Source organism: Rattus norvegicus, chromosome 8 (assembly GCF_036323735.1).
Source record: "Rattus norvegicus strain BN/NHsdMcwi chromosome 8, GRCr8, whole genome shotgun sequence".
Lineage (NCBI taxonomy): Eukaryota > Metazoa > Chordata > Mammalia > Rodentia > Muridae > Rattus > Rattus norvegicus.
In genome coordinates this window covers 110,616,249-110,632,746 of record NC_086026.1, presented here as the reverse complement: position 1 = coordinate 110,632,746, position 16,498 = coordinate 110,616,249, and the positions used below count along the sequence as shown (strand labels likewise).

At 38.2% G+C, this 16,498-nt stretch overlaps 2 protein-coding genes across 7 annotated transcripts in view; one reads left to right on the top strand and one right to left on the bottom strand.

Moving 5' to 3' along the window:
• The window catches only part of Msl2 (MSL complex subunit 2), an 86,518-nt gene that overhangs the window by 9,350 nt on the left and 60,670 nt on the right, over positions 1-16,498 (bottom strand). The gene's annotated exons all lie outside the window — the stretch shown is intronic.
• Ppp2r3a (protein phosphatase 2, regulatory subunit B'', alpha) overlaps positions 1-16,498 on the top strand; it is a 138,038-nt gene that overhangs the window by 87,770 nt on the left and 33,770 nt on the right. For all 3 annotated transcript variants that reach the window (XM_006243633.5, XM_006243634.5, NM_001012202.2), the window contains 2 exons: positions 13,609-13,695; positions 15,819-15,975. In XM_006243633.5, coding sequence (XP_006243695.1) covers positions 13,609-13,695; positions 15,819-15,975 — 244 coding nt within the window. The remainder of the gene's footprint in view (positions 1-13,608; positions 13,696-15,818; positions 15,976-16,498) is intronic.

Here is a 16,498-nt window from a genome sequence, read left to right as displayed (position 1 = left end):
CTCACTAATGTCTATGACTAGCATACAAAGTAATCTTTTGTTATAGAATTTTAGGGAAAGTTGTTTCAATTGATTCTCCTATCCTCCTGGCTCTCCTGCTCTCTGTGACCCTCCACTTTGTGCCCTTCCATTTGTAGTGACCCCTCTCTATTTTCATGTCACATGTGCTCTCTTCCCTCCTCCTGCTGTAATGCCCTTCTGTAGTCCTGCTTCAAGTTTCATAGCCCATACCCACACTCAAGCCTCCCTCACAAACACAAACATTAAAAACAGGTCCTGGAGCTAGAGAAACAGCTCAGCAGCTAATTCAGAGGACCTGGGATTGATCAGTTTCCAGCATCCGCATGGCGACTCTACCATCTATAAGTCCACTTCTGGGGGGCCTGGTCCCCCCTTTCTCACCTCTGTGGCACTGCACGCACATGGTACACTTACATGCAGGCTGGTAAAACACTCATACACATAAAATAAAAATAAATAAACCTTTCAAAACTAGGATCCACACAGGAAAAATAATGTGCAGAATTTGTCTTTCTAAGTCTGGCTTAACTCACTCGATACAATAGCTTCCAGATCCAGCTACTTTCTTGTGAAATTCATTCTCCTTACAACTAAGTAAAATTCCTTTGTATATGTATTTTTTTTTCATTGTCCTCTCATTTACTGATAAACATCTAAGCTGGTCTCATTTCCTTGTTAGTGGGAAAGCTGTATCATTAAACATAGACTATGTGTATCTTTGTAATAGAATAGAGACCTTTAAGTAAAAGCCCAGGAGTGGTACCGATAGGTCATATAATTCCTATATACTTTCTATTTTTAACTTCTTAAAGCCTTCCATACCAATTTCCAAAATTGCTGTACCAGTTTCCACCCCTACACTGTAGTAAGGATTGCTCTTTCCCTACATTCTCATCAGCATTTCTGTCATCTCCTTTAAAACAAACTGTGTGTGTCTTAGTTCTTCTGTTGCTGTGGTGACATCATGATGAAGACCACAGGTACAAGGAAGACTTTAATGGGGGATTATTAGTTACAGAGCGTTAGTCCACGGCCAGCAGGCCAGCAGGCAGGGCACTAGAGCAGTAGCTGAAGTCTTACATGTGATCCTCAAGATGGAGGCAGAGGGATGTCTGTCTCCTGTGGGCTTCTAACACTTCAAAGCCCACCTCCATAGAAACATCTCTCCAACAAGGCCACAGCTTCCAATCCTCCCTAAATGACTCAGTAACTGAGAACTAAGCATTTAAACATATGAACCTGTGGGGCCAGTCTTACTCAAACCACTACAACGTGCATGGTATGCATGCATGTTTACATGTTTGCCAGAATATAGGCTCGGCACACCTACAGTGGCCAGAAGAGGTGTGGGGTTCCCTGACAGCTGTAAGCCACCTGACATGGATGCTAGGATCTGTCTAAACTCTGGGTCTTTAGAAGAGCAGCACATGCTTAACCACTGAGCCCTCTCTCCAGCTTGTTTTCTTTTTGTCTCTTTTCTTGGTGATGACTCTTCTAGCTGAGATATGATAGAATCACAAAATAGTTTTAATTTGCATTTCCCTGGAGACTAAGGAAACACATAGTTGAGTACTTTTTTCCAACCTTTATTGGGGTGAGGAGAAATTTTTACAGAGGATAGATTCTAATATCGAGAACAAAGGATTTTTCACTGTATTTAAAAGTGAAGCCAAGCATAGTGGTTCATGCTTAAATTATCCTGACACTGAAGAATCACAAGCAAGTTCAAGACCAGATTTGGCCGTATGAGTTCCAGGCCAGCCTGGGCTACTGGGTGAGATCCTGGGTCAAATCATAATAATGAAGGAGGAGGAGGAAAATAATGGTGAATCATGCCTTGAGACAGATTCCTCATGGATAATTTCAGAGATTGTATACAGTGTATTCAATCATAATCCTCTCCCATTACCCTCTTTGTTCCCCCTCCCACTCCTGCTTAACCCCTTCCCCTCTAGCGTTCAGGTCTCTCTGTTGTTTGGGACCCACTGAGTTCAACTGGAGTTGGTCACAGCAGCATGGGAGGAAGTTATTTAGTAGAGCATGGGCAGCTAACTTAGTCAGTGGCTACATCACTGAAGAAAAAAGATTCACATCTCTCCAGCCAAGCATTGACTGCCAATACCACTGAGAAAGAGGCGGAGCCTCACTGACCCTTTCCTTATGCACAATGAAATGTTGATGGAACCAGTATCCTATAAGCCTAGTGCAGATGACTACATCTCTGAGAGTTGGTGATTGCTATGGCCACTGCATGGTGTCATGTCCAGAAGACAGCCATCCTCCCATCCTCTGGCTCTGACGTTCTTTCCACCCCCTCTTCCTCATTCCCGTGGCCTTGGAAAGGGTCTTGTTTGAGTCTAACCACTCAAACATTTTCAGCATTTTTACCAGTTGAGTATATTTACCACCACTCAGTGTAAAGAGAAGCTTCTTTGAACAACACTGAGAACAGCACAGTCTCTGCTGTAAACATAAATATTTAGAAAGCTGACACATGTCCATTTACAAGACTACAGTAGATTCTCCAGTAAGATCTGTAACCTCGCATAATGGGCTTGGACCAACTATCAGACATAAATTTCATCCTGTGAATTAGGCCTCAAATCTAATACTAAAGTTAATATTACTACTACCTGGTATATTCTCCTCTCTCTCTCTCTCTCTCTCTCTCTCTCTCTCTCTCTCTCTGTGTGTGTGTGTGTGTGTGTGTGTGTGTGTGTGTGTGTGTGTGTGTGTGTATGTGTGTGTGTGTGCATGTGCATGCCAGAAATCCATAGAAAGTATCTTCCTCTGTCATTTTCCACTTTATTTTTTGAGGCAGAGCTCTCACTGGGCCTAGAGATCACTAATTAGCTGGACTGGCTGGCCCTAATTAGCTAACCCTAGGGACCCACCTCTCTGCCCCAATTCCAGACCTGGGTTCCAGGCATGCACCAGCCATCATGTCCAGTATCTGTGTGACTGCTGGCAATCTGAAGTCAGGTCCTCATGCTTGTTTAGCTGAGCCATCTTCCCGGCCTTGTGTTTCTTCTTCTCAGAACTGTGTTTATTTCATTGTCCTATTTATTGATTGTCCGTTTAAGAGTTTGGAAGGTTCATTTTTATAATTTTTATAAGATCTTAACTTGCCTTGTCTGAAATATGATGGATAAAGATTTTTCTCTGATTCCATAGGGTTCTGATCACTTAACTGATAGATTTACTTGGTATGTAATAACTCTTTTTCTTTCTTTTTTTTTTTAAGATTTTATTTATTTATTATATATAAGTACACTGTAGCTGTCTTCAGACACTCCAGAAGAGGGCATCAGATCTCATTACAGATGGTTGTGAGCCACCATGTGGTTGCTGGGAATTGAACTCAGGACCTCTGGGAGAGCAGCCGGTGCTCTAACCACTGAGCCATCTCTCCAGCCCCATGTAATAACTCTTAAACTTTATATCAAAATCCATTTGTTAATTCTTAAGACTATTTTCTGTGCTATTGGGGTTTTATTAAGAAAATTCTTTCTTGGGGTTGGGGATTTAGCTCAGAGGTAGAGCACTTGCCAGCGCAAGGCCCTGGTGTTCGGTCCCCAGCTTCGAAAAAAAGAAAAGAAAAGAAAAGAAAATTCTTTCTTGTAGCTGTATCCTTAAATATTTGTTTTCCTCTCACAGTTTAATCATTTCAGGATTTAAATTAAGGTCCTTGGTCCACTTAGAATTAGCTCACTCCACATGTTGACAGAAGGTTTTGTGTGTGTGTGTGTGTGTGTGTGTGTGTGTGTGTGTGTGTGTGTGTGTGTAGATCTGATTTCATTCATCTACTGGTGCCAGCACTGTATCAAACAGTGTATGGTCTTGACATTTTGTCAAAAATTAGGTCTGTTGTCCATAGATATATGGGTTTATTTCAGGGTCTATCTTCTATGTGTTTCACTGGCTGACTTTGGTTTCGTGCCAGTGTATTCTGCCTCTGTCACTATGACTGTGTAGCATATTTGAGGTTAAGAATGTATATTATCATTGCATTGTTCTTTCTGCTTAGGATTGCTTAGGTGTTCATGGTCTTCTGTTTCCATATGAATTTAAGCTGACTTTTTTTCTCGTTCTGTGAAGAATGCCATTGATAAGGATTGCATTGACTCTGTAACCACTTTCACAATATTAATTCTGCCAATCCAGAAGCATAAAAAGTCATTCTCTCATCTCTGTTTCTTTGATTAGCTTAAAGAGTTTTGTGTAGAGATCTTTTACCTTCTTAGATTTATTCCTATTTATTTATCCATCATATTTCAGACAAGGCAAGTTAAGATCTTATAAAAATTATAAAAATAAATAAATAATATTAATTTATTGGGGGCCCATGGGCATTATCCTGAATGGGATATTTTCTCTAATTTCTTTCTCATCAAGTTTTTTCTCATATTTATAAAAGGTGTTGATTTTTATACGTTGATTCCGTCTTGCAACTGACTGAATATTTATTACATCTAGGAATTTTTCTGGTGGATGGAAGAATCTTGTCATCTGCAAATAAAGAACTTTACTTCTTCCCTTCCTGGCTGTATCCCTTTTATGTCTTTCTCTTTTCTTACAGCTCTAGCTAAGTCTTGGAAGAGGGGAGAGAGTGAACATCCTTGTCTTGTTCCACATTTTTAGAGAATCTTTTTCTCCCTTTATTATATTGCTATGTTAAAGTTATGTCACATAGAAGCTTTACTATTTTGTGTATGCTCCATTTATTTCTAATTTCTCCAGTACTTTTATCATTAAGGCTTGTTTAACTTGTTAAATTCCTGCTCTGCATCTATCAAGATGACCATATGATTTCTGTCCATGTGTATAGTTATGTGGTTAAATATACATATTAATTTGCTTATGTTGAACCAACCTTGCTTGATGATAGTAATTCTGTCTCTCCTCACTGTGTCTGGGCAAGGCCTTTTCTACTTAGATGCTTTGCTCTTCCTCTTTCCTTGACCCAGAATGCTGCCCCTCTACACATTCTCACCCACACTCACACGTACTTCCACATACTTGCTTAGACAGCCTGAACTCTTCCTGCTTTATTTTATAACTCTTTTCTGATATTTAATGTTTTTGCTTATTATCTGTCTCCTCTATAATATAAACTACTTGAGAACAGGGACTTTATTTTCTATATTTCATTTATCTGGCCCTAGTACTCGAATGTCACTTAATAGATGCACATTAAATATTTATTAAGTGAGAGAAATAATTCTATTTTTAAATATTTTTATTTTATGAGACTAGACAAGTATACAACTGGCCCCATGAAATCATTCTTACTTAAGGAGTATATATTCATGAGATGACTCAGCAGTTAAAGGCGCTTGCCTTTATGTTATGACTGGAGTTCAGCCCCCAGAGACCACACAGAAGAAGGACATAACTACCTGCCACAGGCTGTTCTCTGGCCTCCATGTGTGTGTATGCAGGTGCATGCAAACATGTATGCATGCGTGTGCGCACACACCAGACTCCACATGTGTGTATGCAGGTGCATGCAAACATGCATGCATGTGTGTACACACACACACACACACACACACACACACACACACACACACGTGCTTTTAGAAGAACTCTACATTAATTCTGCAGATCCAATGGGAATTATTGAGCTTTGGTCATTGGCTGTTCTGTAAGCGCAGGGCACATTAACAGCATAATTTAAGTTTTTCAGTGTTTCCTTATAATCCCAGATATTTCAGAGGCCAAGGCAAAGGGATCTGAAGTTGGTGCCAGCCTGGGCTATGGATCAAAGTCCTGTCTCAAAAAAGGAAAAAAAAAAAAAAAAAGAAAACACACACACATACTCACAGAAATAGTGTTTTATTTAGAATTTATTTATAGAAAAGAGGTTAATGAACAGAAAAATAAAGGGATAAACGTTCTTCATTCTTTCTAGTTTGCTATTTTTTGACATTTATAGCAGTCTGGTCTTCCAGCAACTAGTGTCCACAAAGTTTATGGTTTTTAAAGAAAAAAGTTATAAAAATCCCACTTTTTAGGAAATTCTATCAGTTTAATAATTGTTGGACAAAGGAAAAAACTATACTAGTCACTCAGAGAATATAATTAACCATCTCTGCTGTTACCATTTTCATGGTATTTGCATATTATTCTTATATATATGAAATGCATATATTTATGTTAGTATTATACTGTCTTCAATTTAGAAAAATGAATCTTATTATTCAGAAGTAGGAACTAAACTGTAAACTATTTGTAGCAGTAAAATAGCATCTTAAGAGTATCAAGACTTACTTGAAGTACGTAATGTGAGTCTGTGCACACTGAGATAATGGAATGACTACTGTGGTAATTTTATCACACCATCACCCTAAAGAAACAAGCAGAGAAAGCACACAACAATGAAGTCTGGAAATGGGTGAGGCTCAGTGGTGAGCACTTGTCTGACACTCACAGTGTCCTAGTGGGACAACATAAGTCAAACAAAAGTATAACAGTGAGTACCTGAAGACAGAACTTTGTATTGGTTACCTGTTCTTTCCAAAGCCCTTTCTACTATGAAGTCTAGCCAAATAATAGTGTGAAGTTGCTGAAACCTTAGTATTAAGTTTGTACAAATGAGGTTTTTCTAGAACAAATGCAACTTACGCTCTAGTACAAAAGTGACTAATTATATTCTTGGGCATGAAAGTGACCAAACTAAAGAAACATCCCACTCATAGCAAAAACAGTGAAGATCATAATTAATAGATTATAAAGGTCTGTGAAATCGGAATATACATTCTGTCTCGGTAACTATTTTGTCAGTGTTTTAAGACTAGAGAGAACATCAGCTAGGTAAGAAAGTACTCCAAAAGTCAGCCTGTATTCCTGATTTCCTGAAAAAGTTACCAACTGAAAAAATAAGCCATTTTGACAGTGAATGAAAATAAAAATATGAATACCAACAAATTATAGCCTTTGAATTACAGTTTTACATGTTGGGCCAAGAGATTGTTAGCGAATAAATGCACTGCTTAAGTATGCCAACATATGCCAGCACTTGGAAAAGGAGGTGGCCCATTTAAGTTTTTTAAGTGAGCAGTGAGCCTTCAAAGAGTTCCTGCTGGCAGTGGCTCCAGCAGTGAAGTTATTCTGAGGCTCGCACAGATGGCATCTCAGTGGTGTACTCAGTGTCGCACTTGGCCTGGATCTATCACTTTAAGCTAAAACTGCTAAGCTGTGCAGTAGATACTTCTCACCTCTGAGAGCTTTTAAACTTGTTCCCTTTTCTCTTGACACAGAAATAAATTGCTTTTTTAGAAACATTGTATAGATGTCCAAATTATTTAGAAAGACCTTGAAGAAATTTCAGAGCTCTCACAGTCAAAGAATGAACTGGCGATCCACCCACTGTGCTTTCGAGGTAGAAGAGCCAGGCTTCCATTGCGTGACTGTTTACCTGCACTCATCACCTATAGTTAGAACTCTTTAATTCCTCTCTGTATGTCATCTACTTTCAGAAATAGCATGTAGTAGAGCCAAACATTTCCTTTCTTGGCAGCCTATATCATGAATTACTTTCCGTCTTCATATATACGAAAAAGGGAACTGACTCAGGATTCACCTTGTCTGTCAACATGACTAGAGGTCTTGGTGAAAGATTGTCAGCCTTATCCTTCTCACTAGTAGTAAAGAATGATCCTTGCTATTTTTTATATTTCAAATTGTGGCAAAGTTGTTAAAATAGCAAGCAAAATGGAGAGCCAGCTGCTACATGCTTCCGCCACTAGATGGTAGCCCTACTTCAGTAATGGAGAAACAATAAATATACTATGAAGCTGGGTCTCAGAATGTGGAGACTGGGGAGAGGGAAGAGACAAGTGTGTTTGTTATTTTACACTGCTAACAAAGCAGCCGAGCAAAGACTCACAACAGAAGTTGTTGAACCACCTAAGTGGTTTTGTTTAATTTTACATATGTGTCTTGCCTGTATGTATGTATATGTGTCACATGCATGCCTCATATCACAAAGGACAGAAGAGGGCATCAGATCCCCTGGATCAGACGGTTGTGGGTGCTAGAACCAAACTTAGGTCCCCTGTAAGAGCAGCAAGTGTTCTTAGTCACTGAGCCGTCTCCTATCGCATAAAACTTTTAAATTCCTAAAAATTTAAAATTCTGCCAAAAGGTACAAGGCAGGGAGGAAGTGGAAAGGTATCTCCATGGTTAAGAGCACGTACTGCTCTTCCAAAGGATCAGAATTTGGTTCCAAGACCCACATGAGCCACTCACAACTACCTGAGACTCCAGCTCCGGGGGAATCCAATGCCCTCTTCTGAACTCCATGGGCACCCACTTACACATAGGTGCAAATATCCCCATCTACACATAAACACACCTAAATTTTATTTAAGTAGAAAGGAGGAAAAACTAATGTAGATCAAAGTTTTATAATGTTTTGCTTCCATAAATAATATTCATACTTAAAATTAAGTTTATAGTCTAAATCAAGAAATGAATTTATTCAAAACTCTAGTGATACTGAACAAGAAAAATTTTATGCATATATTGATATTGACTTTGAGGGCTAGCAAGATGGTTCAGCCATTAAAGGCATCTAACACCAAGCATAATGACCTTAGTTCAATTTCTGGACTAACTAGGTGGAAATAACCAAATTCCAAAGGTTATCCTCTGACCCTCACACTTGTGCCAGGTCATGTGTGTGCAGTGTCAGAAATGAGTTCCATCACATGAAGTAGGCCTTTTGTCAAAAAACAAAAAACAAAAAACCATAGTTGGTTACTCCTATAACATCTGTGCCATTATTATACTAATATATCTTGAAGGCAAGCTCCTGTTAAAAGTGACCAGGTTTTGTAGCTAGAAAATACTGATGATTATCCTTCTCCTCTGGTAGCATCAATAGATTCCAAAACCATGAATTCTAGTCAGTAGGAGTGAAGCTTCTAGTTAACACTAGCTCTAGTTTTCTGTGTTTGATGACATATTGTGGTCAGCAGTAGGGGCTGTTAGGCTGTACAGAATTACCGATGGCCTTGATAATAACCTGTGAGATTTGGGACTACCACAGGGCCAAAGACTCAACACGCTGTGACTCTGTTCTGACACGGAAGGTTTTATTTAACTTGGTACCATAAGATGTCAAGGCATTGTGTCCCCTGTAACGTAGATTTCTTTCATATATGTATATATTTTAGAATATTTCTACAGGAGTAGGTTCCCATAGTTTTTAAATGTCCTTTAGTGTTAGTTGTGCCTCCCTCCTTTACGCTTCTCTTCCATCCCTCTCCCTATTTATCTTACTTCTCCTTTTTTTGGAGAACCTTTCCTCCCTGCCAGTCCTTTACTCAATACTTAACCTCTGTAGTTTTTCAGAGTGTAGCACACACATTGAAGGCTTAAAAGCTAAAATCCACTTATAAGAGAAAACACACAATATTTGTCTCTTTGGACCTGGGTTACCTCACTCAGGATCATTTTTATTCTAGCTCCATCTATTTATGTGATATCTCATAATTCAGTTGTCTTAACAGGTAAATAGTATTTTGTGTGTAAATGCACCATTTCCGTTACTCCGTCACCAGTTGGTGAGCGTGTTTACTGTTTTCAATGTCTGGATGTTATGACTGGAGAAACAATGACCATGGAGAAGCAGGTGTCTCTGCAGTGGGATGTAGAATCCTTTGGGGTAGATGCCCAAGCCTAGTATAGCTGGGTTTTGAGATAGATTGATCCCAGCTTCCTGAGAAACTGCCACACTGATTTCCAAGGTGGCTTTACTAGCTTGCACTCCCACCACCAATGATGGATGGATGTTCCCTTTACCTGAATCCCTGCCAGCATGTGTTGTCATGTTGCATTGATCTTGAATTCTATGGTAAGATGAAATCTCAAAGCAGTTTTACTTTGCAGTACTCTGATGGCTGAAAATGTTGAACATATTTTTAAATGTTTCCCAGCAATTTGTGTTTCCTCTTTTGAGAATTCGCTGCTTAGTTCTGTACCACATTTTTTATTTGGGTTGTTTTCTTGTTGTTCTGTAATTTTGATTCTTTATTTTAGATATCAATCCTCTATCAAATGTATAATTAATAAAGGTTTTTTTCTCACTTTCTCAACTGCTGCTTTCCCCAAGTGACAATGCCCTTTGCCATACACAGGCTTTTCGGCTTCATGAAGTCCCTTTTATTATTTCCGGTCTCAGTATCTGGGCTATCAGTGTCTTATTGAGAAAGTCCTTTTCTGTGACAATTGGTTTGAGTATATTCCCCAGTTTCATTTTATCAGATTCAGGATGTCCGATCTTATGATGAGGTCCTTGATCTTTAAATTGAGTTTTGTATAGGATGATAAACGTGGATCTGGTTTATTCTACCCATCCAGTTCACCCAGCACCAATTGTTGAAGATGCCTTTTTCCCCAGTATGTATTCTCTGCCTTTTTGTCAAAATCAGATGATCAAAAGTGTTTCTGGATCTTCAGTTCCATTGATCAGCATGTCTGTTTTTATGATAATACCATACTGTGTTTATTACTATAGCTCTGTGGAATGAATTGAAATCTGGGATGGTGTATACCTACAGAAGTTTTTTTGGTTTTTTTTTTTTTTTTGGTTTTTTTTTTTTTTTTTGTGTTTTTTTGGTTCTTTTTTTCGGAGCTGGGGACCCAACCCAGGGCCTTGCTCCTAGGCAAGCGCTCTACCACTGAGCTAAATCCCCAACCCCAGAAGTTGTTTTTATTATTCAGAATTGTTTTAGCTATCCTGGATTTTTAATCTTTCCAGATGAAGTTTAAATAAATTTCTGTGAATAATTTTGTTGGAATTTTGATGGGGATTGAATCTGTAGAATGCTTTTGATAAGATGACCATTTTTTAATATTAATCCTACCAATCCATGAGCATGGGAGATTTTTTCCATCTTCTGGTCTCTTCAGTTTATCTTGTCAATGGCTTAAAGTTTTTATTACTCAGATCTAACTTGCTTAATTAATTAGAGTTATCCCAAAAGAAATTTTAGGTTATAGTAAAAGATAGTTGGTATCTCTCTCATACTGTCATTTGTATATAAGGCCTACTGATTCTTTTTTGTGTGTTTATGTATCAGTTTTATATCCTGGTACTTTGCTGGAAGTGTTTGTGAACTGTAGAAATTTCCTGGTGGGATTTTAAGAATCTTTTATGCATATATCATCTGCAAATAAAGATATTTTGATTTCTTCCTTTCCTATTTGCATTCCCTTTATTTAGCTGTCTTATTGTTCTAGCTAAGTACTATACTGAATAAATACGAAGTGAGTGAATATCCTTGTCTTGCCCTTGGTTTTGGTAAAAAGTATTTGAGTTTCTGTTTAGATTGATATTGGCTCTAGTGTTGCCTTTGTTACATATGTCCCTTGTATTCCTAGTCTCTCCAGGACTTTTATCATGAAGGTATGCTGCATTTTTTTTCTGCATCTAATAAGATGATCATGTAATTTTTTATCTTTCAATCTATTTATCTGGTGGGTTATGTTTACTGATTTACATGCGTTGACTCATCCCTGTATCTCTGGAGTGAAGCCAACTTGCTCATGGTGGAGACTGTTTTTGGTGTGTTCTAGGATTTAAATTGCAAGTATTTTTTTTTTCTTTTTTCTTTTTTTTCGGAACCCAGGGCCTTGCGCTTGCTAGGCAAGTGCTCTACCGCTGAGCTAAATCCCCAACCCCCTTAAATTGCAAGTGTTTTATGTAGAATCTTTGCATCAACATCCATGGGGAATATTGATCTATATAGCTTTTTTGGCTCTTTGTATGGTTTAGATATCAGGGTAATAGTGACCTTATAAAAAGAATTGGAAAATGGTCCCCCAATGTCTATTTTGCAGAATAAATTTGAGGAATATTGCTATTAATTCTTCCTTGAAGGTATGGTATATATGCTGAATCAATCTGGCCCTGGACTTCGCTTCCTCTCCCCCACTTCCTGCACACCCCCGTGCTGCCCCAAGTTGGAAGTCTTTAATTTCTCTAGGGGACATGGAATTACGGGTCTCTTTAAATTGTTTACTTGGTATTCTTTTAAGTGTCTCAGTTTGGCACATTATAGAGCTGAAAAGTTTATCCTTATGATTCTTTGAACTTCTTCAGCATCTGTTCTAATGTTCACCTTTCACTCTTAATTTTATTAATTTGGATATTCTCCCTCAGTCTTTCGTTACTTTGGCTAAGGCTTTTTCCATTTTGTTGATTTTTCTCAAAGAACCAACTCTTTGTTTCATTAATTCTTTGTCTGTTTTATTACAATGATTTCATTCCTGAATTTGGTTATTTCTTACCATCTACTTCTTTGAAGTATTATTTCTTGTTGCTCTAGGGTTTCAGGTGTGTCACTAAATTACTCTCTCCGGGTGTTTTGTTTTGTTTTCATTTTGTTTTTATTTGTTTGTTTTAATGTAAGCACTTAGTACATTTCTTTTGTTGACATCCAGCTTTAATCTGTGGTGGTCAAGTAGAAGGCTGGATGTTACTTCAGTTTTCTTATATCTGTTGAGACTTGCTTCATATCCAAGGATGTGATCAATTTTGGAGGAAGTTCCATGAGCTACTGAGAAGAGAGTAGTATATTCTTTTGTGTTTGGGTGAAATGTTCAGTAGATGTCTACTACATCTCTTTGATTTATAACATTTAAGTCCAGCATTTCTGTTTAGTTTGGGTCTAGATGACCTTTCTGTTGGCAAGAGTTGGATATTGAAGTCACCCACTATACTCTATAAAGGTCAATATGTGATTTTTAAGCTGTACTAGTGTTTCTTTTATGAAATTGGGTCCTGTGGTTGGCACATAAATGTTTAGAATTTCAGTATCCTCTTGATGTTTTTTTTTTTCCTTTAATGAGTGAGTATGTAGTTCCCTTTCCTATCTCTTCTGATTAATTTTGGTTTGAAGTCTATTTTGTTATATATTAAAATGCTGTACCTGTTTCCTTCTTGTGCTGGGATCTAGTCACCTGGAGAATGGTGTTTGAAGAGTTTCTTGATATTAATATTTGGTCTTATCTTTGTTGGGTGAGTCTTATTTTCTTTGGTTACTGGATCCTGGGCGAGTGTGATGACTGTGGGGTCCCTAGAAAATGTTCCTGGGTCATCAGCTGACAGAAAGAAATAGAGATGGGGTATAGGAGGAAAGGGTGAGAGGGTTTCAGAGAGTAAGCTAGGTCCCAAATACAACTTTAATAAGCAAAATAATGCTCTTTTGAATCAGACCAGTTTAACAGCCATCTCTGACTTGCCCCTTATTAAGCCAACACAAGTTGAATGCTGTACGTCGTGCACAGCCCTTGAGCACTACTTGAATGAGGTATCCCTGCACAGTTGAGACAATGGGAGTGAGATGTAAGCGGTTAGGAAATGAAAACATGAAGGATTTATGTCTCTTACAGAGGCAAATTTATACTATATATGTAGGGTTAAATCGCATAATTTTATTTTTTTGTTCAAAATTGCAATTGACATCAAAGGTTGTTGCTTAAATTAGTTCTACAGATATTCATAATCTGGCCTTCAATAGGGTATTAGAGATCTGAACTTGATTTTAATTGGTTTTGTTTTCCTTTTGAAATCAGGTTGTTCAGAGAATATTCTACACAGTCAACAGATCTTGGAGTGGAAAAATTACTTCAACAGAGATAAGGAAAAGCAACTTTTTGCAAGTATGCCTCTCATATAAAGATATATAAGGACCAATTTAATAATTTTACTTAACTTACATTTTTTTCTTACTCTATTGCAAAGCTCTAAGTATCAACTGCTTCCAGGCTGTAAGCACTTATCACATGTGGGGGAGGAGCTGTCAAAATGAAAATAGTATGGGATTTCTGCCTGGAGGTGTACGCTGTGAAACAAAAACAGAAGTGCACATCTACACCTGAATTGACAGACGTATGTATGTCCATAAAAGATGCAGAAGAAGCCTCAGAAGGATAAACATCTGCTTTCTGTCATGCAGAATATCAGGAGTTCAGCAAGATAAAATATCAGTGGGAAGGGGTTTCCAAGAAGCAGCACCACCGCAGCCAAAGCCAGAGCAGAAAATGTCCCCATGTTCAAGAACTTCCAACTAGTGGGAGTGGCCAGTGGCTCCCGTGATGGTAACCAGGTTGGAAAAGTGGGCTTGCCAAAGAAATGGAAATATATAGACTCGATTATTTCAGTGATGACTCTACCTTGCTAGAAATAATACATTTTACTCAGTTATTTTATGAAAAAGAAAAGAAAAACTACTGACCACTAGTGGGAGCCTTTTGCCGAGATAATATATAAAGAAAATAGAATGATTCACACTTGAAGGAAAAGTATTTTAAATGGACCGTACTACATGAAGCTTCTACTAACAACACCAGTACCTCAGTGCTCTACAGCCTCCTTAGCTTTCTCTTCATGTGCGACAGACCTGGAAAATTAGCAAGCCATATGGATAAACCAATTTTGTTACTCTGTAACAGTGATTCTCAACCTGTGGGTCACAACTCCTTAGGAGGATCAAACAACCCTTTCACATATCAGATGCTGATGTCAGATACCCACCTTACAACTCATAACAGTAGCAAAATGTAGTTATAAAGTAACAATGAAAGTAACCTTTGAGGGTCCCACCACACGAGGAACTGTATTAAGGGACTGCAGCATTAGGAAGGGTGGGAACCACTGCCCTGAAATGAACAGTCATCATCACAATCAATGTTTATAGTTACTGAACACCTGATGCTTGCCCAGGCTCTCAGTAGGTATTTAAAGACTGGGTTAAGAAGACAGTAATTTCCTTAATAACATAAAAATTACAGTTTCTCATTTTTAATGCATGCATGTATATGTACTATGCATGTGACTGTTCCCGAGGAGGTCAGAAGAGGGTGATTAAGCCCGTGGATCTGGGTTGTGAATAATTGTGAGCTATTATGTGGGTACTGAAAATTGAACCCGGATCCTCTGTAAGAGCAGCAAATGCTCTTAACCCCTGAGTCTTCCTGTAGCCCCTCAGTCTTTGTTATTTTAGAAAGTCTTTTGTAATTCTCTGGTTTGAGACTCAGGTGATATTGAGTAACCAGCACTGAGGCACAGCCAGCAGGCTGGAGACAGCCCATTCATACTACTCCTCACACTCTTCTATTAAGTTTTCTTAAAGTTTCTCTCGTTTATGAAAATGTTTTCATTCTTCTACCCACTTAAATGATAATTTTGGTAACTACCAAATTATGGATACAAAAGCCATTGTTTCTGGAATCTCCACTAGAGGTACAAACTGAGACAGAGAAAAGCTCAGAGCCCTTAGCTCTGCCCACTGCCTTCTGTTTCAGGCCACTATTTGTAACCACAATTATATACACAAGAGATACTTATTATAGACTTGATTCCATTATAAAACCAAACATATGTATATTCCTATCCTTTTTAATATTGCTTATGTAATTTTGAAAAAATATTTTGAAAAAGGAACCTTAGTTTAAGAACATGAATAGGAGAGGGCTGCTTACTAAAGAGTTACTCTTTTGGCCAGGCAGTGGTGGTACACACCTTTAATCCAGGTACTCAGGCGGCAGAGGCAGGTGGATCTCTGAATTTGAGACTAGCTTGGTCTCCAGAGCATGTTCCAGGTCAACCAGAGCTACCCAGAGAAACCCTGTCACAGACCACACACACACACACACACACATAGTTCCTGATTTAGTACCAAAATCAAAATTTTAAGTTAATGAACATAAATTTTCAAGACTATAATAGCCAAAGCTAGTTGAACATCATTTAAAAATTAATTCTTTTATTCATCCCATTTCAGACTCTGGCCCTTTTGGAGGAAGAGGAAGATATAAACCAAATCACAGATTACTTCTCTTATGAACATTTCTATGTCATTTATTGTAAATTCTGGGAACTAGATGGTGATCATGACCTATACATCAGCCAAGCTGATCTCTCTCGATACAATGACCAGGGTGAGTGACTCTCTAGGTGCAACAATAAACCTATTGGTAAAGTTGTGTAAATTGTCTCCCCTTGCTATGAGAAATTCCCTTTCTTAAACCAAGTCTTTTTATAGGGCCAATACTTTTTAAATGGGAATGTACAAAGGTTGTTTGTTTGTTTGTTTGTTTGTTTACTCTGTAGACGAGGCTGGCCTCAAATTCAGAGATCTGCCTGCCTGCACCTCTCCAGTGTTGGGGCTAAAGGTGTGTGCCACCACGCCTAGCCAAAGATAATTTTTTAAACTTAGAGACCAGAGAAGGAGTTTGACGGTAAGTAACCAGTTAAAAGTGGGAAGTCTTTGTAGTAGTATGTACCATTAAGCTGATAATTAGATGCAAGTCTATTTGAAAACTTTCTCACTTAATATTTCTATCAATGCTAAAAATGAACTCCTCCCAACCTCCTCCTATGTTCCCATGGCTGGCCTAGAACTCAATATGTAAACCAAGCTGTTCTGCCTCAGATTTCAAGGACTCTTTATAAAAATTTGCT